At 48.0% G+C, this 21,013-nt stretch overlaps 6 protein-coding genes across 9 annotated transcripts; 4 read left to right on the forward strand and 2 right to left on the reverse strand.

Moving 5' to 3' along the window:
- Nucleotides 1-3,694: 3,694 nt before the first annotated feature.
- Nucleotides 3,695-6,580, forward strand: LOC9641492 (UPF0261 protein mll9388). 2 transcript variants are annotated; one of them, XM_002960311.2, is made up of 9 exons: nucleotides 3,695-3,825; nucleotides 3,879-4,541; nucleotides 4,604-4,810; nucleotides 4,857-5,072; nucleotides 5,130-5,322; nucleotides 5,374-5,621; nucleotides 5,716-5,894; nucleotides 5,975-6,228; nucleotides 6,318-6,580. In XM_002960311.2, exons 1-9 carry the CDS (start codon nucleotides 3,709-3,711, stop codon nucleotides 6,464-6,466), a joined length of 2,226 nt encoding a protein of 741 aa, XP_002960357.1. In that variant the 5' UTR covers nucleotides 3,695-3,708; the 3' UTR covers nucleotides 6,467-6,580. The 2 variants fall into 2 exon arrangements, with proteins under 2 accessions (XP_002960357.1, XP_024528663.1); XM_024672895.1 differs by having other exon boundaries at nucleotides 5,130-5,621.
- A 60-nt stretch (nucleotides 6,581-6,640) lies between these two features.
- On the forward strand, nucleotides 6,641-8,640 carry LOC9632006 (thiamine-repressible mitochondrial transport protein THI74). Its single transcript, XM_002960312.2, has 8 exons — nucleotides 6,641-6,919; nucleotides 6,994-7,371; nucleotides 7,439-7,656; nucleotides 7,720-7,790; nucleotides 7,847-7,948; nucleotides 8,026-8,143; nucleotides 8,205-8,340; nucleotides 8,394-8,640. Exons 1-8 carry the CDS (start codon nucleotides 6,839-6,841, stop codon nucleotides 8,454-8,456), a joined length of 1,167 nt encoding a protein of 388 aa, XP_002960358.1. The 5' UTR covers nucleotides 6,641-6,838; the 3' UTR covers nucleotides 8,457-8,640.
- Nucleotides 8,641-8,820: 180 nt separating this feature from the next.
- Nucleotides 8,821-11,887, forward strand: LOC9655860 (subtilisin-like protease SBT5.4). The gene is made up of 10 exons (XM_024673198.1): nucleotides 8,821-9,053; nucleotides 9,162-9,256; nucleotides 9,323-9,508; nucleotides 9,719-9,830; nucleotides 9,886-10,408; nucleotides 10,462-10,556; nucleotides 10,625-10,870; nucleotides 10,917-11,028; nucleotides 11,084-11,270; nucleotides 11,331-11,887. The coding sequence occupies exons 1-10, from the start codon at nucleotides 8,821-8,823 to the stop codon at nucleotides 11,870-11,872; spliced, it is 2,331 nt and encodes a 776-aa protein (XP_024528966.1). The 3' UTR covers nucleotides 11,873-11,887.
- On the reverse strand, nucleotides 11,864-13,312 carry LOC9655861 (NADPH-dependent aldehyde reductase 1, chloroplastic). The gene is made up of 6 exons (XM_024671103.1): nucleotides 13,045-13,312; nucleotides 12,761-12,982; nucleotides 12,522-12,676; nucleotides 12,298-12,470; nucleotides 12,037-12,225; nucleotides 11,864-11,973 (listed from the first exon to the last, which is right to left on the reverse strand). Exons 1-6 carry the CDS (start codon nucleotides 13,282-13,284, stop codon nucleotides 11,951-11,953), a joined length of 1,002 nt encoding a protein of 333 aa, XP_024526871.1. The 5' UTR covers nucleotides 13,285-13,312; the 3' UTR covers nucleotides 11,864-11,950.
- Nucleotides 13,313-13,718: 406 nt separating this feature from the next.
- Nucleotides 13,719-16,676, forward strand: LOC9655862 (CO(2)-response secreted protease). Of its 2 annotated transcripts, none has more exons than XM_002960314.2 (11): nucleotides 13,719-13,851; nucleotides 13,935-14,026; nucleotides 14,076-14,173; nucleotides 14,235-14,387; nucleotides 14,442-14,553; nucleotides 14,606-15,125; nucleotides 15,178-15,275; nucleotides 15,336-15,578; nucleotides 15,627-15,741; nucleotides 15,799-16,021; nucleotides 16,083-16,676. In XM_002960314.2, exons 1-11 carry the CDS (start codon nucleotides 13,771-13,773, stop codon nucleotides 16,628-16,630), a joined length of 2,283 nt encoding a protein of 760 aa, XP_002960360.1. In that variant the 5' UTR covers nucleotides 13,719-13,770; the 3' UTR covers nucleotides 16,631-16,676. The 2 variants fall into 2 exon arrangements, with proteins under 2 accessions (XP_002960360.1, XP_024526853.1); XM_024671085.1 differs by having other exon boundaries at nucleotides 13,832-13,851; nucleotides 14,081-14,173.
- Nucleotides 16,677-16,699: 23 nt separating this feature from the next.
- Nucleotides 16,700-18,991, reverse strand: LOC9632007 (MND1-interacting protein 1). 2 transcript variants are annotated; one of them, XM_024671095.1, is made up of 4 exons: nucleotides 18,862-18,991; nucleotides 17,410-18,798; nucleotides 16,897-17,354; nucleotides 16,700-16,847 (listed from the first exon to the last, which is right to left on the reverse strand). In XM_024671095.1, exons 2-3 carry the CDS (start codon nucleotides 18,778-18,780, stop codon nucleotides 16,911-16,913), a joined length of 1,815 nt encoding a protein of 604 aa, XP_024526863.1. In that variant the 5' UTR covers nucleotides 18,781-18,798; nucleotides 18,862-18,991; the 3' UTR covers nucleotides 16,700-16,847; nucleotides 16,897-16,910. The 2 variants fall into 2 exon arrangements, with proteins under 2 accessions (XP_024526863.1, XP_002961004.2); XM_002960958.2 differs by having other exon boundaries at nucleotides 17,410-18,991.
- Between the last annotated feature and the right edge of the window lie 2,022 nt (nucleotides 18,992-21,013).

Raw genomic sequence — 21,013 nt, forward strand, 5'->3', positions numbered from 1 at the left:
TCATAAGATCGAACACGTGGAGCACTTGGACCAAGTGCAATGGTTGAGTGGCATGGATGCCATTCTTAGGTCTAATAAGTCTCTAAATCTAGAATAAGACTTACGGAGGTTGTGAGTGAGACACTTCCAAATGGTTAAAGGTGTGGATAAGTGACTAAAGTAGAATGGAAAATTTAATCACTTACAAAGGGGTTCTAAATGTATAGTAGGGATAGTAGGTAGGTTGGGAATGGTTGACCAACCTAAGGTATAGTTTAACTCCCGTTTGCATGCCTGTCCTTGTTGTACGTTCGACTTGGGTCTAAACCCAAGTTCCATACCATGTTAGTTGGAGTAGTACGTACCTATATCCTCGTGTTAGGCCACCAGTGCTGAAATAGTGCCAAAACTCTGTTTGGCTCCGTTTTGCTTATTAGTCCTGGCATTCGGATGCTAAATGCTTTATGACTGTTCCAAGTTGCTCTGTGCTCCTGTCCCTTCGCTCCTTTGGCTGAACGCTTGAGAATTACTTCGTGCTTTGGTTCTTTCACTCCTTATCTCCATACTTTGGAGTTTGGCTCTATTTGTTCATTCAATGGCCTAAGGCCCTAAAACTCAAGTTTTGCTCCTTTGTCCTTTGAACATGTGGTATGTCATATGGCATATGACATGTGGTACATGGAGGGTTTAGGTTCTACTTCATGGTTATCCTATGGTAAATCACCATAGAATAAAGGGTGAAAATTATGTACACTACACTAACACAAGGATATGGGTACTCCATTAGCTAGCATGGTGTAGAATTTGGGTTTAGACCCAAGCCAAATGAAAAACAAGAATAGGCACACAACCAAAAGTTAAACTATGCCTCAGGTTGGTTGGCCATACCTGACTTACCTACTATCCTTATTGTACAGTTGGAACCCCCATAGGTAGGAAGTGCTATATATCATTTATACATTTCAAAGTAGGGAGCTTTAGAACAACTACAAGTTTGTCAAAATTAATTTATAAACCTTCATAGGAAATGCAATACTCAAGGTAAGTTGTGTCCTTGGACCTATACCACATCCTTGCCATTGTCCTTGAGCACGAACAACAGCAACATCAACCACTATCAAAACAAGATCATCTCATATAAGTAGTGGAGCATTATTGAAGTGGAAGAACCTGGTTGGTCGTACTACTCGGTGGGCTTTGAAGCTTTGGATATATAATTTTGATGTTGTTCATCACTCAGGGAGTTTTATAGCTAATGCTGATGCCCTTTCTTGAGCTCCTCTTCCTTCTCCACTCTCTTCTCATGTTTCTGATGAGCCTATTGTTCTAGCATCTGTGGATTTTCTAGACAAGGATTCTATGCCATCGGCGGTTGTTATACTTGACATTCAGTGTCCATAAGGCGTAGAGCAAGATCTACCTTCTCTTGATGAGGTTCACGAGGCTCAAAAGATTGAGCCATAGATTCGAAAGCTTCAAGATGCATTTGAGAATTCTGCATCACTTGTTGATGACTTGCCTTTTCGGCATTTACATTCTCAATATCGTTTTGAAGATGGCCTTCTTTATTTTGTGGGGACGGATCCTGACGATCATTTACGGCTAGTGGTGCCTTCTATCTTTATTCAACGGTTTCTTCATACCTACCATGATTCTCCTGTTTTAGGTGGGCATGTGGAACATTGTCATGTGACTAAGAAGCTGCGCAGGTCTTTCTATTGGCTGGAGATGCGACGTGATATTATCTGGTATATGCGTAGCTGCTTTTGGTGCCAAACTCATAATACTCCTCCTTGTGCTGCAGAAGGACGGTTAGAGTCAATTGTAGTTTCTCGTCTGTTTAAGTTGGTGGTGTTTGATTTTATGGGACCTTTTCCACAGCCGACTACGGGCAATGAGTATATTATTATTGCTTTTAACTACTTGACTGGTTGGGTGGAAGTTGGTGCTCTTGCTAGCGCCTCGGCAACTGCTATTGGATACTTCCTCCTCAATCGAGTGGTGTTCCAACATTCTTGTCCAGAACGGATTCTTTCAGATAATAGTCTTGCATTTATGGCTGAGGCATTTCATGTTTTGACATCTCGGTTGGGGATACGCCACACTTTCACGAGTGCTTATCATCCACAATCAGACGGTCTAGTGGAATGGCTCATTCGGACATTCAAATGGATGATTGCGAAGTATGTGAACTTTCAACATTCGGATTGGAATGGTTATTTGCTGTCTCTTCGGTATGCCTATGTCATAGAAGTGTAGAGTTCTATTAGTGCTTCACCATATAAACTCCTATATGGTCATAATCCAATATTACCAACAGAGTTGGGTTTACTTTCACAATTGCCACGAGCTCTCGATGCTAGGTCGTGGGATTAATATTTGACGAGCATTCTTCCACTTGTCCGAGCAGAGTCTGCCGAACACTTAGGCCGCATACAAATGGGACAACAACAACACTACAACTCCCATCATCGTCCACTTGCGAAATACAAAGTGGATGCCATCTTACGGTACGTGGTTTATCTAAGGGGCTCCTTGCACAATGGAAAGGACCATATTGGGTGTTGTGGCAAGTTGGACCACAAGTTTATGAGGTTTGGCATAACGTCCAGCAAGCCGATCCTCTGGAGATTGTGCATGTGCAACGGTTAAAACGCTTCAGGAGCAATTAATACCATCTACAAATCCACCAATGCCTCCTCTTGACATTCCTCCAGATCCCGGCCCATCTACAAGAGAACCCTGACAGCCTTCCATTATTCCTAGAGGAGGGGATGATGTGAGGGCCAAGTGTATGGCTACGATGCCGTATACTAATATTAGCATAATGGGATTTTGATAATCATTAGATTGGTTTCAATTTGGACCACTCGCTCCTGTATATAAGCTAGGGTTTTTGGGTTAATTGATATGCACATTTTCTGTATTCCCTTTCCATATTCTAAGCACTCACACATTGTGTTCAAGACAATTTTTATATTCTGTAGATATGCCAATAGCAAATCTAGATATTTTCCATAAATAGTAATTGGGAGAACAAAACTAATACAAGATGCATGATAGCAAAGGTGTTTGGCAAACACAGTAAATTATCTTTTTGTGAATATTAAAAGACCAAACTCAATATTGCGGGGATTGCCAACATTAACAAGTGCAAGTCAATGAATAAGTTTTTCTAACTAAGTCAAGTATAGTTGATTAATAGCACTTAGGAATTTTGTCTTTATACTCTTTTGGTCAAGTGCACATACGAAGACTAGTTTCTCAACTAGCTTGAGTAGAGACTGAAAAAAAAACTAACAATACTGACCTCTTGTATCATGGCAATTAAGAAAGAATATTTGAAAAAATTAATTGATAAGTAACTTTTGATACCAATAGTTACATTCACAACAACAAATCTCACAAAATCCTAATTCAAACAGCCCTTTAAGTACAATTAAAGTCGCCTTTCAATGTGAATACATGGAATATGGAAATAAAATATAAAAATATTTATATCAATTAATCCAAAAACTCTAGCTTATACAAGAGCAAGTGGTTTGGATTAAAACCAATCAAACTTCCACTAAAATAATATTAATATATAACATTATAACTGTACACTTGGACTTCACATTATTTAATAGCAGATAATAGTGTAAAAAAATTATTAATAAAATAATTATACAACATGTTCTGATATGTTCTCGTCATCAAGTAAATACTTTAACAATCTCTAGGGAAACGATGGGAGGAGATGGAGCTGGGATTGTCTACTGCATTGCGAGCCTTGACACCAAAGGTAAGGAGCTCGACTATCTCATCAAATGCATCTGCGAAGCCTTGGATCTCTTCCACGCTCAGGTAGGCTGCATTTTATCTTCCTTACAACTCTTCCTTATGGAAAGGTCTCTCAGGCAAAGATCGTTACCGTAGATGTCTCAACTTCACAAGATCACGACTCCAAGAACACCGGCGACGAGTTTGTCAGCCGAGAAACAGTTCTCTCGCATCACCCAGATGCGAGATCTCGAGAATTATCTTCACTGCCAGCGGAAAGAGGGGCGGCGACTTCCGTCATGGCCACTGCTCTGGAGGGCTTCCTCAGGACAAAATCCGCAGCCGCGGGGGCGATTGGAGTTGGAGGAAGCGGAGGAACTGGGATGATCTCCCCGGCTCTTAGAAATTTGTCCATTGGAATCCCCAAAGTTATCGTCTCCACGGTTGCTAGCGGCAACACGGCGGCTTACATCGGGTCGAGTGATCTCATATTGGTTCCATCGGTGGTGGACGTTGCCGGGATTAACAGCGTAAGCACCACCATCTTCGCTAACGCCGCAGCGGCGTTTGCCGGGATGGTAGCAGCAAGGGTGCCGAGAAAACTCTCTACTGCTGGAGTGATCCAGGAAAAACTTTCGGCAAGGCCGAGTGTTGGTGTGACCATGTTTGGAGTGACAACTCCCTGCGTGACCGCGGTTCGTGAGGAGCTCGAGCGGCGAGGATACGAAGTTGTTGTGTTCCATGCCACGGGCACTGGCGGAAAAGCCATGGAAAATCTAGTAGCTCAAGGATTCTTCCAGGTTTTTTTTTTTTTTTTCTACGTTTTTTTCTCTTTTAGTTTCTTCTGATCTTTCACTTCCAGGCAGTGCTCGATCTTACTACCACCGAGGTGGCCGATCACATTGTCGGTGGTGTAATGGCTTGTGATGAGAATCGATTCACGTCAACCGTGGAGAAAAAAATTCCTCTTGTTCTTAGCCTTGGAGCTCTCGACATGGTGAACTTTGGAAGCAAGAAGACAGTCCCTTCGGAGTTTTCTGGACGTAAATTCCACGTCCATAACAGCCAGGTACTCGCTGAGCTCGCTTAACTAAACATTGTTTTCCTTCTCGTAGGTGACTTTGATGCGGACAACAGCAGAGGAAAATCGAAAGTTTGCAAAGTTTATAGCCGAGCGTGTCAACAGATCTTCGTCTCCTGTTCGGATCTTGTGCCCTCTCAAGGGAGTTTCAGCGCTTGACGCCGAAGGCATGCCATTTTTCTGTCCTGAGGCAACAGATGCTTTGCTAGACGAGCTCAAGAAAGAAATACATCAAACGCCGGACAGACAGGTATTTTCGCGAAGTTTTAGATGGTTTCTAACGATCCATCGTCTTGCTCCATTGCAGCTAGAGTTCCTTCCTTGCAACATAAATGATCCCGAGTTCTCTCGAGCTGTCGTCAAAGCATTTCTGGAACTCGTGCCTCCCGTTGATCAGGCGAAAATTCCTCCAGCTGATGAACTTGACAATACCTCGACTAAATCTACCAGCGTCACGAGGAAACCTCCACTTCCTAGTATCAGAAAAGACGCAAAACCAGGTAGCTATTTTTGTTTGATCCACTCACGCACACACTGTTTTATCGTTCCAGAAACAGTTCTAGCACGCGAGACAATCCTCGCAAATCTGAAGAAGCAAATTAAAGATGGAGCTCCTGTAATCGGTGCTGGCGCTGGGACTGGAATATCTGCAAAGTTTGAGGAGGAAGGAGGAGTGGACTTGATCGTCATCTATAACTCTGGACGCTTCCGGATGGCCGGGAGAGGTTCTCTCGCGGGTTTGCTACCGTTCAAAGACGCCAACGCTGTCGTTGTAGACATGGCCAACGAAGTTCTTCCGGTAAGTTTCATTGATTTTTCATTTTGTGGTTCATCTCTAGCTCAAGTTTTACAAAACTTTTTCCAAAGAATTACTTGTTTTTGTCTCCTTACAGGTTGTGAAGAAAACTCCAGTTCTTGCTGGAGTCTGCGCCACAGATCCTTTCCGGCAAATGAGTCGCTTCCTACGCGAGCTCGAGCAGATTGGATTTGTCGGTGTGCAAAATTTCCCTACTGTAGGACTTTTTGACGGGAACTTTCGACAAAACCTTGAAGAAACTGGCATGGGATTCGGGTACGTAGTTTTCGAGATACAATACTCTTGAGAAAGACGGGAAGAAAAAGAGACACTACTAACACTGTTTAATCACACAGGGTGGAAGTAGAGATGATAAAACAGGCTCACGAAATGGGACTTATAACAACACCGTATGCGTTTAACGAGGAAGAGTCACGAGCAATGGCACAAGCCGGCGCGGACATAATCGTGGCTCATATGGGACTCACCACCGCCGGCTCCATTGGTGCTAGCACCGCTCTCACGCTCGATCAAAGTGTTGATCGCGTCCAAAAGATCGCCAACGCTGCCTCGGAGATAAATCCAGACGTCATAGTCCTGTGTCACGGAGGTACGTGATTTCTTTCGTCAAAACCAGCAAAACTAGTCAAAAAAAAAACTTGGAAGATCGATTGATACTGATTAGAATTTTCTTATCAGGACCGATCGCTGGACCCGAGGACGCCAAGTATGTTCTCCAGAGAACCACGGGAGTTCATGGATTCTATGGAGCTTCTAGCATGGAGAGATTGCCAGTGGAGAGAGCTATACGAGAGACCGTGTGCCAGTACAAGGCGATCACAAAATAAACGCTCCAGATTTTGCTCTCCTAAGAGGCGCCAGATTGAACGGCCAGGATTTGAGGGGCCGTAAATTTAGAATGTTTATTAGGAAATAGAATATACCACAAACAAATTAAAGCTTCCCCACACAAGCGCTTCGTCTTTATCCCGGATGCCGATTGTTTACCGCCTAGGTAGCTTGGAGCCCTAAAATGGGAAGAATGCGTTCACTGGCGCGCCGGGGAGGGATCGGCATTCCACGAGCTTGCAGCTGTTTGAGCTTCGCGATGGATCATTGAGCGGGATCTGGGCGAGGAATTTGCTCGCTTGCGGCAGATCTGGCAGCGCGAAATGGCGCATTTTGAGGTAGCTATGTGAGAATTCCCTCGGTTCCATTCCATGGCCTGGAAATACAAGGCTGGATTGGTGCTTCTCTCCACGGTCGTCGTGATATGGGTCACTTCGGCGGAAGTCACACAGGTATGTCGGTTTTCTTTCCTTTTCGTGGACTCTTTCTAAGTCTTTGCCTCGAATTTTTCTCTTTTTCTCCGTAGAAAATTTTCGAGGCTTACAAGCAACCATTTGCGCTTTCCTACTTGGGAGCGTCGCTTATGGTCGTCTACTTGCCGTTGTCGGTGCTCAAAGACTGGATCTATTCTTACTTCCAAAGGCGCTATAGGAAAATTCAACGAGAAAACTCAGATGGTGGTGGTGGCGTGCTGGATTCTCCATCCAAGAGAAACCGCGTCAAGGCCAGTGATATGGAGCTACAGCATCTCATGCTCCAGGAAAATGGGAAAGATGTCGAAGCTCCAGGAGCCTCTGTGAAACCTTCTTTGGCGTCAAAGCTAGCGCCAGAGAAAGTAACTTGGACAGACTGGGATGTTGCAAAGGCATGCCTCTATCTGGCTCCTCTTTGGCTACTCACAGAGGTAACTCGAGATAGAAGTTTTTCTTTGGGATTTCCGGCAGCCAAACTGACGTGTGTTTGTTTTCTAGTACTTGTCGAACGCCGCCTTGGCCCATACGAGCGTTGCAAGCACAACGATTCTTTCGTCTACCTCGGCACTGTTCACGTTGATGTTTGGAACGCTGTTGGGGCAGGACCAGTTTAACGTCTTGAAAGTCGTGTCAGTGCTCATAACGATCATAGGAGTGTTCATGACAACACTCGGGCGGACATGGGCGAAGGATGACGTGCAAGCAACTTTGTCGAGGTAGCTGATCCATTTTCTTTTCTTTCTCCGCTTTTCCTGAAGTTTTCATCGGTTGTTTTCAAGGCCGAGCAAGCATGACATGGTTGGAGACATCCTGGGGCTCTCTTCGGCTGTTACGTATGGTCTCTTCACAGGTAAGCTGCCGTTTGGAAGGTTTTCTTCCGCTGAAAAGTCCTTGGCGTGTACGCAGTCTCGCTGAAGCGAATAGCCGGGGAAGATGGAGAGACTGTGGATGTCCAGAAGATTTTCGGATTCATTGGATTGTTTACACTTATTGGCCTCTGGTGGCTCAGTGAGTATTTCCTTTTTTACTTCTGTTTTTCGTATTCTTTTCTTGCAGAAAGATTAAAACTGGCTTTGTTGTTGCAGCTTGGCCACTTCATGCACTCGGCTTGGAGCCGAGTCTAAGCATACCTCGGTCGGCAAAGGTGGACGAGGCTGTTCTTGCAAATAGCTTCATTGGCAGTGTTCTCTCCGATTACATTTGGTGAGTTTTTGGAAAATGTAGATGGGCATTTCGTCACAAATCTTTGTTTACTTTCTCGCAGGGCATTGTCAGTGGTATGGACGACGCCTCTCGTGGCAACGCTAGGAATGTCGTTGACAATACCCTTTGCCATGCTAGCTGATATGGTTGTCCATGGACGCCATTACTCGGCCATTTACGTTCTTGGCTCGGCTCAAGTAAGTCCAGTGCTGGATAGATTTTGTGTCTGATTCCAGCGTTTGATCGCCAGGTTTTTGCCGGATTTATGGTTGCCAACCTGACAGATCACTGCTCGCGGAAGATCGGTTTCTGACGAGAAGTGACTTGTATACACAGTTCCAAAAGAGGCTCGCGTTTGTAAACACTGACTGAGTTTTTCTCTCTCTTTTTTTTGTTTGATTTGCTCGGGTGGGAGGAGAGATTTTTCGCTCGCCACCATTCCAAAACTGTAACATGGATTGTTCCAATTGGGAATTTGCACAGTTTTCCGTGTGTTATTTCTCTATATTTTGCTATATTTAAGACACAGTGTTTTTTAGCACTTATTTCTAGACAAAACTTAAAATGTAATAAAAGATTGAGGAAAATGAAAAATGCCGAATTAGGACGTTGATTGGTTTATATATGGCTCTAGACCGGTTAAATACGCTGATTGTCAAATTAGGAGCCGAGAAAAGATGGCTGCAATGTTTTGGCTCCTGGTTTCCGTTTGTTTCTTTTTTCAATTCCAGGTCGAAGCCTCCAAGGTTTGTAAAAAGCTGGGATACCCAAATTCCCGAGTTAACATCCTTCGTATTGTATTGCAGCCCGCAAAACTTCACATTGTCTACTTGGGGCATTCGGACCCGGAGTTGCATCCGGACGCGATCGCGGAGTCGCACTCGTCGCTTCTCGCGGAAACAATTGGAAGGTAAGATCGAAAAAAGTTTATCAAGTCGATCTTAGGAGGGAGTTTTCCTTTGCTACCACCCAAACAAAGTTGGCGTTGGAACCCTAAATTATGATTTGGATGGAACAGTGAGGACGCGAGCGAGGCGCTCATTTATTCCTACAAGCACGCTTTCAGTGGATTCGCGGCCAAGCTCACGGACGAGCAGGTCGATCGCATTTCTGGTAATTAGCGCCGGCGCTATTAGAGAGATCCAACTCTCTCTTGTTCTTGTTTTCTTGGAAATCCAGGTCTCCCGGGCGTGATTTCCGTCTTCCCCAGTGGCATTTCAAAGCTCCACACGACTGCGTCGTGGGATTTCCTAGGCTTGTCGGTGGATCGCCGCGGGAGGAAGCATTCCTTGTCCAGGGTGGGCGGATCGCTGTGGAAGAACACGGATTATGGCAAGGATGTTATCATCGGCTCGCTTGACACTGGTAAGGTTCTCGCATTCTTCCATCTCGATCTTCTTGTTTGCATTTTCGAAGTTCTTGGATCTCATTCGTCTTGTAAGATCTCTTGTTTGCTCTTGATCTTTTTCCTTCGCCTTGTCCCATCTCAATCTTCCTTGTTTGCGATCTTTTTCCTTTGGCAAATTTTCATTTCTAGATCTCTAGGATCTTAATGAATATCATGTCGATTGCCAGGAGTGTGGCCGGAGTCCGAGAGCTTCTCCGATGAAGGAATGGGTCCGGTTCCCAGCCGGTGGCGAGGAATCTGTCAAGCCGGCCAAGCTTTCAACTCCTCGCTATGTAACAGGTGAGCTACAAACTCCAGGATCGAGAAACTAGACTCTTTATGTTCCTTCTCACAGGAAAATCATTGGCGCTCGATACTATTACAAAGGCATGAGGGCCGAAAACATCTCCGCGGCCGGAGACTTCTTCTCGGCCAGGGACAAGGAAGGACACGGCTCGCACACCGCCTCCACGGCCGCTGGACGATTTGTGCCAAACGTTAGTCTGCATGGCTATGGTAATGGGACCGCCAAGGGAGGGGCGCCGTTCGCGAGGCTGGCAATCTACAAAGTTTGCTGGCCTCTAGGCTGCAGCGAGGTCGACATCCTTGCCGCCATGGATCAGGCCATCGAAGATGGAGTGGACTTGATGACGCTTTCTCTAGGGGGAGATCCAGGGGAATTTTTCTCCGACGCGACAGCAGTTGGCGCCTTCCACGCTGTCCAGCGAGGGATCCCCGTGGTTGCCTCGGGCGGTAACGCCGGGCCGACGCTCGGGGTAGTTTCCAACGTTGCGCCGTGGATCGTCACGGTGGCTGCTAGTACCCTGGACAGGAACTTCTCGTCGAGAGCTGTGCTTGGGAATGGTGCAGTGTACAAGGTGACGAACTTATGTTTCGATCGATCGTGGTTTTTACGTTTGCTTTTCTACAGGGTGAGTCGATCTCTTACAAAGAGCTTAAGCCGTGGCAGTACCCGCTCATTGCAAGCAAGGATGCCTTTGCACCAACTTCAAATTCATCGCGCAGGTAAAGCTTTTCTTTGTTCCAGTTCTTTGAAAGGCAGCACTGATTCTTGACGTCCTTTTGGATTGCAGCGAGTTGTGTGTGGTGGGTTCCTTGGATCCCGAGAAGGTGAGAGGCAAGATAGTGGCTTGTTTGCGCGGTGAAAACAGTCGCGTTGACAAGGGCCATAATGTCCTCTTGGCTGGTGGTGCTGGAATGATCCTTTGCAACGGACCGGCTGAAGGAAACGAAATTCTGGCCGATGACCATTTCGTGCCTACGGTTCATGTTACTTATACTGATGGAGCAGCAATCTTCTCGTACATCAACGCTTCCGAGTACGTAAAGCTTCCTTTTTCCAAGCTGACTGTTTTCTTTACGCAGGCATCCAACAGCTTATATCACCCCTCCAGTTACAATGTCAGGTGTAAAGGCTCCTGTCATGGCAGCGTTTTCATCTCCAGGTCCAAACGTCGTTGTTCCGGACGTGCTCAAGGTAAGATGCTCGAGATCTCTCTAATTGCTTAGTGACTGTGGCTCCTGTTACGCAGCCCGATATCACTGCTCCGGGAGTAGACATCATAGCGGCGATCAGCCCAGCCAGCGGAGACGGGAGCTATGGAAGCATGTCTGGAACATCCATGTCGTGTCCCCATGTCGCGGGGATGATCGCTCTCCTCAAAGCTTATCACCCAGAGTGGAGTCCCGCGGCCATCAGATCAGCACTGAGCACCACAGGTATGCTACTACAGAGTTCCAAGATGATATAAGAATCTCACTCAATTCTCGTAATAACAGCAACCGTGGTGGACAACAAGAAAAATCACATTCTCACCAACGCTCTGGAGAGAGCCACGCCTTTCCACTTTGGAAGCGGTCACGTCGATCCCAATGCGGCAGCACACCCGGGCCTGATCTATGACGTATCCGAGAGCGACTACATCGCGTTCCTGTGCGACCTGTATGATTCGGTCGCCGTCGCGCTCATCACCGGCAAGCGGGGGATAGATTGCAGCACAGTGGCGCAGCCGGCGAGCGCTCTCAATCTCCCCAGCATCACTCTCTCCAACTTGACAGGGGTGAAAACGGTGACCCGGTTCGTGACCAATGTCGGGGATTGCGTGTCGACGTATTGGCCCAAGATCGAAGCTCCGGAGGGCGTGTCCGTGAGTGTCGAGCCGTCCGAGCTCGCCTTTACTCAAGCGGGCCAAACTCTAGCTTTCAACGTTACTTTTAACGCAACGATGCCACGCAAGGACTACGTGTTTGGATCTCTCACCTGGAAGAGCTACAAGCACAAAGTTAGAATACCACTCACTGTGAAGGCCGCATTGGCGTGATGGAAAAAACTTCGATTTGATTTGATCCACAACTGTTCTCAATTTGATTCACAACTGTTCTCGATCAGCTTCTCTGGCCTATGCATTTACAATCATCCCTCCTGCAGAGAAAAACGAGTAACTTAAGAGCTCCTTGATAGAGGAAGAAAAGATATATACTATACCGTTTGGATGAAGGACTTGTCCAGTGAAGAAGGCAGCGTCCTCCGAGGCGAGGAAGACGTAGGAGGGAGCAATGTCGTCCGGCTGCGCAGCTTTTCCCATCGGGCACTGCTCGCCAAAGTGCTCGGTTTGCTCGGGCTCCGGCGACGAAGCTGGGATTAAAGGAGCCCACACTGGACCTGGAGCAACGCCTGGAGGAGTAGCAAGCAACAATTGGTTTGGACAAAAGGTGGACGAGAATTATGAAACAAGGACGAGCTTACCATTCACACGAATTCCTCTATCCACGAGGTTGAGAGCGAGAGACCTTGTGAAGCCGACGATGGCTCCTTTGGTGGACGTGTAGTCGATGAGAGTCTTGTTTCCTTTGTAGGCGTTCACAGAGGTGGTGTTGATGATGCAGCCCTCGCCTTCCTTCATGTGAGGCACGGCATACCTGTGTCGTAGAGAGGCAACTCAGTTTTGATTGATACTAGAGAGGATTTACCTGGAGAGATAGAAGTGGGAGAATATGTTGGTTCTAAACACGCGTTCCAGCTGCTCCGGCTTGAGGTCCTCGATCTTCTGTACGCGGTACTGCTCGGCGGCGTTGTTGACGAGTATGTCAATCCTCCCATAAGCTTTCACCACTTCGTCAACAATCTAATGCGATCGACAAGAACATAACCGAAAAAAGAATCGTCACGAAAGTTTCTCTTGAAGTCTGCAAAACTCAATCGGGCTTGCCTTTTTGCAGTTCTCGTCGTAACCAATGTCGGCTGGGATCATGATCGGATCCTTGGCATGCGCGGTCTTGGCCTCCTTGATCATATGGATCGCTTCCTCCGCGTCCTTCTCCTCTTTCCCAGGCACGTAAGTTATGGCGACACTGGCGCCCTCGAGGCTATAGAAGTAAGCCACAGCTCGCCCAATGCCGGAGTCTCCCCCAGTTATCAGAGCCACCTTATTCTGTGGGACACACAAGCATCAAATCGAACAAGCCCGAGATTTGAAAATAGCAACGACTTAACCTTGAGCTTGTCCGATGGCTTGTAATCCGAGCGCTTGGTGCGGGGATGGGGATCCATGACGTGCTGGACTCCAGGCTGCGACTCCTGCTTCTGCGCTGGGAAGGTCGCCATAGCTCTCGCTCCGGGACACGATCGAGAAAAGGCCCTGCTCGTTCTTGTGTAAAACCTGGACACAAACGCTCCTCTTCTCGCTGGGAGTCCCCCTAAAACGAGAGCCGCTGCCCTATCAAAGCAATACATGCGCGAAATCGTTCAAACGCATCATCATAGCAAGCGCCAAAGATTTTATTCGCCGGGGATGGCGCCACATCATGCACTGCATGGGGTTGCGTGGGGCTGTGTTCACGTATCCACGTGTGATTTTGTTCTCTCGGCAAAAATTTACATGCCTTTGTAAAAATCTCCAATCTTTGGTGAGCGCCATTCCAGTTCTCTATATTTTATTTATGTTAATATCGGATGTGTAAACGTAAATTAATGTACGTGTAAAAAGGTTAAGGGACTAAAGGTTGAAAGCGCTGGATGGTATCGGACGGCTGGTTTTGTATTCCGGATGATATGTCCACCCTGGTTCCTCACTCAATTTAATGCGCAGGAATAATATCCGCAAAAGCAAAAACAAGAGAATCACGTAAGTTTGACTGCTGCTTCATTCCTCCACATGTTAGCAAGAACACGGAACAAAAATTATAGGGTTCTTCGGCGGTTTCTACCTCCTTCCGGCCAATGGCCGCTGCGCTTAGATGTTTCTGGTGTCTGCTGCCTCTGCTCATCGTCGCCGGCAGGTGTTCGATCGATGACAAAGCGGTGAGTGAGAAAGGGCCGATCATTCAATCGATGGATCGATGGATCGATGGATGGATGGATGAATCGATAATGCGATAATGCAGGTCTATGTCGTGTACATGGGAAGCAAGGGAAACGCGGCCCCGGAGGTGCTGCTCGCATCGCAGCAATCAACACTGATGGATGCGTTCGACAGGTCTGCGATCGAAAAGAAATTTTCATGCGTGTTTAATAAGGACTCACAGTGAAGATGAGGCGTCGAGCTCCATAATCTACAGTTACAAGCACGCGTTTAGTGGATTCTCGGCCACGCTCACTCGCGAACAAGCGGCTCAGATCGCTGGTGTGTATCGATTCCGTTCCTTTTCTTCCTATCTTTTGTTCTAACTCGTTTGAGCTTGCAGACATGCCTGGCGTTGTTAGCGTGTTTAGGAGCAGAAAACTTGAGCTCCATACCACTCAATCGTGGCAGTTCCTCGGGCTCACATCTGGAAACTTTAAGGGAATGTGGGAAGATGGTAGTACTAGCGATGTCATTGTTGGTGTTTTGGATACGGGTAAATTCTTTTGCTTAGTTATTTCTCTCACTTAAATGAAAGAAGTGTGTGCAGGCATCTGGCCGGAGTCCGAAAGCTTTCGGGATCACAGCATGGGACCTGTTCCAGAGCGCTGGAAGGGCGAGTGCGAGAATGATAAGCCCGGGCTTGCTGTTCGGTGTAACAGGTAAACTATCACCTTGAAAGCTAGCTTACATGGTGCTTGCTTCTGCTGGCAGGAAAATTGTAGGTGCTCGATCATACTTTCACGGAGCCTTCCATGAAAACAAGAGCGTTGGCGACTACACAAATGCCAGGGACGGCATGGGGCATGGAACTCACACGGCCTCCACAATTGCTGGACGAGTGGTGGATCACGCGAGCTTGTATGGCCTTTGTGAAGGAAAAGCCAGGGGTGGCCTTCCCAAGGCCCGGATTGCGGTTTACAAGGTGTGCTTCTTTGGAGACTGCATGGATCACTCTGTGCTCGCTGCATTTGACGATGCTGTTCATGATGGAGTCGACATGCTATCGGTCTCCTTGGGTGGACAGACAGTTCCTTACGACGAGGACACTATTGCAATTGGGTCTTTCCATGCAATGAGGCACGGGATTCTCGTCTCTTGCTCGGCTGGGAACTCCGGACCCTTCAAATCCACAGTGACCAACGTAGCACCTTGGATTTTGACTGTTGGTGCAAGTTCCACAAACCGGAGGCTTGTCTCGAGTGTTCAGCTTGGCAACAATGAAACATTAGAGGTAACGTTTGTTTTGGTTTGTTATACGGCTTTGAGCCTATCTTTCTTTGCAGGGAACTGGATTGAACGTCAAGAAAATGAAGAAAAATACATATGGTCTTGTCAACAGTGTTGATGCTGCTCTAAAACACTCATCGAAAGACAGTGCACGGTATGGGGATCTATCTTAGTTTCCTGTGTTCTAACCAGTACGAGCAACTACCATTTTCAGGTTCTGCCTTAAGAACTCCCTTGATTCCTCCAAAGTCAAAGACAAGATAGTTCTTTGCCACCATGGTATTCGTGCTGGTAGCAGGGTCGGAAACAGCAGTGCCGTTTTACGTAACTTGGGTGCAGCTGGTCTGATCCAGGTTAATGAGCTCGCTACAGATGTTGCGTTTTCTTTCGCATTGCCTTCGACACTCATACAAACTGCTTCTGGTGAACGCATACTGTCTTACATCAATTCCACAACGTAAGCTTCCGGAACACGTTGGTTTGTTCGTTATTTCTTCTCCTGCAGGAGACCCACGGCTTCGATTCTTCCAACTCGTACGCTGTTAGACGGCTCTCTCACTCCCGTAGTTGCTGTCTTCTCTTCGCGAGGTCCAAGTGACATGCTGCCGGAAATACTGAAGGTAAAACTTTCATTTGTGCTCGTAATGAATCGTGTATCTGATTTTCATATTTTGTAGCCTGACATAATTGCTCCAGGTCTAAACATTCTAGCATCATGGTCACCAGACAATTTTCCCATAAAGAATGTGGATCCCTTAAACAACAGAGGCTCCACAGTTTTCAACATACTCTCCGGAACTTCCATGTCGTGCCCGCATGCCACCGGCGCTGCTGCATACGTCAAGTCCCTCCATCCGGATTGGAGCCCTTCTATGATAAAGTCGGCACTGATGACAACAGGTTTGCCCTCCACATTCTTTCCTTGTCAAAGTTCTAGAGCTAAACAACACTCTTGCCGCAGCTACAAGCTCGAAGCTAAAAGATTACAATGGAAAGACTGCTACTCCATTCGACTATGGTGCTGGGGAAATAAATCCCATCAGGGCCTCCGACCCGGGCCTTGTTTACGACATCTCGACGTCAGACTACGTCCTCTACCTCTGCTCTCTCGGATACAACTCGAAGAAGTTGAGAATCGTCACTGGCCTGGCCGAAGTCCACTGCAAAGATAAGTTGCGGCCGCAGGACCTCAACTATCCGACGATCACCATTGCAGACTTCGATCCAGAGACACCACAGCGTGTCTCCAGGACCGCGACCAACGTTGGCCCCGCCGACTCGACGTACACAGCCACCGTGAACTCTCCCAGAGGCATCAACGTTACGGTGGCTCCCCGGGAGCTCAAGTTTGGTCCCAACGCCACAAAGCTGGAGTACACTGTCCGCTTGAGCGCCGAGGGAAAACCAGCACGGACCTTATCCGGGAGCTTTGCATTTGGCGACGTGGTGTGGAGCGATGGTGTCCATTCCGTGAGGAGCACCATCACCGTCGGTTTCGCTGACATGTAAAAACCACGAATAATTTGAAGCTGACAACATCTCGTTTTCTTCTCAAGCTGAACCTACGAGACTAAATTATTAGAACAGAAAAGGTATCGTTTCCGCTATATTCCTTATTCCAGGTGAAAAGATGGTGTACCTCATAGCTTGTACCATTAGATCACTCTCTTGGTGGAAAGATGGTGTACCTTCTAGCTTGTAGATCACTCACCTTGTGTGAGATTCACTGGGCCAAAAAACATTGTCTCCACATATCTCAAGAGAAAATGGTGTACCTGAGAAGTAGCTCTTAGTTTGCGCCATTGTAGACTCGCACGCGCTGCTGGATCCTCGTTCTGCAAGACGGGCACTCGGCCATCCCCTTCCTCTCGTGCAAATCGTTGCACTTGACGCACACCACCTGGTGAGCACACGGCAAGAACACCACAGAGATCTCCTCGCACAGGCACATGACGCATTCCCTGTCCCTCCGGACGCCCCACGCCATCGGCATCGCGTCCTGCTCGCTCAGGTCCAACAAGCTTAGCTCGCTAGCACCGAACTTGAGCTTGCAAACTTCCTGCTCCAGCTTGTGTATCTCGTCCCTGTGAGCTCGCAGATCCGCCTCGGACTTCCTCTGTATCCTTTCCACTCTTTGCTTGGCTGCCGCTTCGGCTTTCTCCCTGGCTAGTTTCTCGGCCTCCAAACGAAAGAGTGCCTCGTCTTTGGCCTTCTTGTCTTGCCTGCTCCTATCCTGTACAGTGTTCATGGAAGTTAACATATGAATACGAGAGGATTGAAGTTCTTACCTCGGCTTGGTGCTGGATTTCCTTCGTTTGCGCCATCTGTTCTTGGAGTTTGGAGAGCTTCCGTCTCTCGGTGGAGAGCTCCTCCTGTAGCTTGGCTCGCTGCTTTTCCCAATTTTGAGCCGTCTTCAGCAGCTTTCGTTCTTGCTTTGAAGCTTTCACGCTGCTCTCGAACGATTCCGAAGCACTCAGCTTGGTCGCCTCTAGCTCCGCACGTAGCTCTGCGTTTACGGCTTCGACTTTTTGGAAACCGACTTTAGCTTGGTCCAGCTGACTTGTCAACTTCTGAAACGAACTTTCGAGCTCCAAGTATTTCTTCGTGTTGCTCTCGCTCGCACGGAAGGCCTCCTCGCGTTCCGCCCTCAGCTTCTTCAGCTCGTTGATATCCTTGCTAAGTCGCTGCGCTGCCTGAAGCACCTTTGCACGCGCCCACTCGGTCCTCTCTTCCAGCTGCCTGTCCAGATCCGTCACCTTCTCCTCAAGCTCCTTTATGGCCTTGCTCTTGCTATCCAATGACTCGAAAAGTCTGTTCACGACGTCGATGCCCCGGGGTATATCGCTCTCGGATGTCACTGGCTTTAGCTTGAGATACTTTGGATCAGCAGTTAACGCGAGCGAGAGCTCGGTGCACGCAGACAAGCACTCTGTCCGCAACTCCTCGTTCATATCTAGCTCATCTTCATCGTCGCTGCTGAAATCGCAAGTCGGTCTTTGAGGCGTGGACGAAAGATGAGGAGACGCCGGATAAGATGACGAAGAACTCAGAGCGTTGTCTATAGACTCCAAATCCTTGATGGCTGCCACGACGTCCAGATCCGACACGAGAAGGCACCACAGAGCGTCAGGCCTAGATAAGCTCGGTCGATCGCTTCTCACAGCTCCGATCATCTTCGCCAGAGCAAGCCTCTCAAACTCCTCCACCGTAAATTCTCCTGCTGGTACTTTCTTCCGTCCACCGCCACCACCACCTTTCTTCAAGTGGCCTTCGGCAATTTCTATGGTAGCCGAGAACCTCACGTAGTTTCCACTCGTGACGATGGCATCTGTAGCCTCTTCCGTGCTGTAACCCATCGCCACGAGCTTTCTCACGCCGGTCTCGATCGTTACCTTGATACTCTCCAGAACTAGATTCTCTAGCTGGGCCTCCGTGTACTCCCCCCAGTCACTGGATTCGCGATACTGGCACCAAGAAACCCCATCGACACCCCTGGAAATTCCGCCCGCTTCGCCACCGCCACTCCGATCTTCCAGCTCGCGAGAACGATCGTCGCGCTTCCGTAATCTCGTTCCATTTTCGCCTAGCTTCCATTTCCCCTTGCTTTTCTCGCCGGGAATCGCATCGCAAGAACAGGCAATCCCGGAGGACGACGACATCGCGCGGAGGATCAAAATCTGCAAGAGCGGCAGCGCGAAATCTTGGCTAATCGAGGAGGAGGCGAATCGCATCGAGCATACCGGAGAGGATCAAGAGAACGATCCATGGGCTCCCGAGCAATCGCTCCACGCGCCATAGAAAAAGAGAGAGGAGAAAGAGAACCCTGCGAGCTAGAGTTCCGCCACAGAATCTACGACCTAAAATCTTTTCTAGGGCAACGTGGCAGGGTTGTGTCTCAACAGAAACGGTTGAAAGGCATATTGGTATATGTAACGTGTTTGTTTTTCCATTGCTCCGGAAGTGTTATAGGGCAAGCAGTGGGGAGGAGGCGATCGGGCATGGCGCCGGGGCAATGGAGAGCGTCACAGCGGCTATTGAGCTCCAGATCATCGGCGCCGGCTCGCATTTTCCAGGTAGAAGCCGGGATTTCGCCGCGCTTGGATTCGTCCCCTTGAGAAGATTTTCGGTGGATTTCGAGCAGGATTCCAGGTGAGAAGAGCTTAAGGCCGCTGAGAATGGAGGCAGCTGTTCCCGATGCTAGTTATATCCCTCACCCCAGCATCACGATGCCCGATACCCCCAATTCCTCTCCTCCAGACTCGCCGACGGACTCGAGCCTATCGTCGGATCCCCCGGCCGTGTTCACTGAGCAGGTTTTTTCTTTCGATTCTTATGGTTTGTTTTGGCCTCGTCAAACTGACAGCAATGTACTTACAAGCTCTTTCTGCATCTGACTGACATAGCCACCACCAGGAAGATGAAATGCTAAGAGAACTTGTCAAACGCCATGGAACCAAGAAGTACGTATAGTGTTATTTCTTACTTTCAAGCTTTCCTTTAGTTTTTTCTGAAGTGGTTCGTTTATGCTCAGGTGGCATATCATTTCAGCTAAAATGCAGAACAAAACTCCTCGTGAATGCCGAAGAAGGTAACACGATGGCGTTGCTCAAGTTTTTCACTTGCGTTGATATGTTCTTCTGATTTAGATGGCGAACGTACCTACACATGTGTATGAATAAGAGCAGCTGGAGTGCAGAAGAAGATCGGATGTTACTCGAGGTTTGGCGAAATTTTCAAGTTCCCATAACCAATGACACCGCTTCTGCTTCCAGGGACATAATGCATATGGTAATCGCTGGACTGAAATTGCAAAAATGGTGCCGGGGAGGTATGAGTTTCATTACCCACTGTTTTGACGCTAGATTGATCAAGCTTAGGCTTGCAGGACAGACAACGCTGTCAAGAACCGCTTTAATGCTCTTTGTAAGAAACGGTCGCATCGGGTTAAGCCAGCAAGCCATGTCACAGACTTATTAGTTGATCACGAGCACCAGGATGACGCAGATTATAGTAAAGAACCCAAAAGACCAAAGAAGATGGTAGAACACAATGACAACAGGTAAATAGTCGCGCTGTCAATGTTGCCGAGGCTAACTTTTCGTCTGCAGAGAGGATCTATATAATTCTTTCTTCCCTGTAAGCAGAGCATACGTAAAGCAAAGCTTTTCTATCGGGATTCCAGAGAATGACTTTCTTCGTAAGTTGCCAAAACTTGAAAGGGGGAAATGGTCCTCCTCACCCTGCAGAAACACACCCAGGAGTCTGGTAATGAATATATTTGGGCAGCCATGCTCGCTTGTCTTGTGCTGACCAAAACTTCCTGCTGGCATTCAGATACAGGAGGCGTATCGAGATGTTTCGGTATGTTTCCTGTTGCAGACCCATTGGCAGCACAGCACGAGGTTTGGCTACTCGTTTAACGATCGAGCGCATAGCTAAAGGCTTTTCTCGTTTCAGAGGGAATATGACAACGGCTCTCCAAGGGATGGCCAAGTTGATATGGAGGAGGTGATGGGCTGGCTCATCACTCGAACTCCCACGCCGACGTGCAATGGAAGCGTCCACTCGACCGTCACGTCCTCCACCACGACTTCTCCCTGCCGGGCAACCGAGAGCGACAACGTGAGCCAGCGCGAGGCCGTCCAGCATCCAGATGATATCGGAGGACTTGCTTTCGAGTTCCCACACGGAGATGCACACTTTGGTGAGCGCTTCTCTTCGACCTCCTCGTTGTCTTGCTGATCTTCTCGTGGATTTGCGGCCAGGCGATGGACAATTTGTCCCCAAGGACGTCGAAGAACTGGTTTTAGTGTTAGCAGCGGACGGTAGCTCGAGGCCGGCATGGGGTCCAATGGAACAACAGCACATACCTTGCTTACTCAAGTAGAGAGG

Source organism: Selaginella moellendorffii, unplaced genomic scaffold, assembly GCF_000143415.4.
Source record: "Selaginella moellendorffii unplaced genomic scaffold, v1.0 SELMOscaffold_0, whole genome shotgun sequence".
NCBI lineage: Eukaryota > Viridiplantae > Streptophyta > Lycopodiopsida > Selaginellales > Selaginellaceae > Selaginella > Selaginella moellendorffii.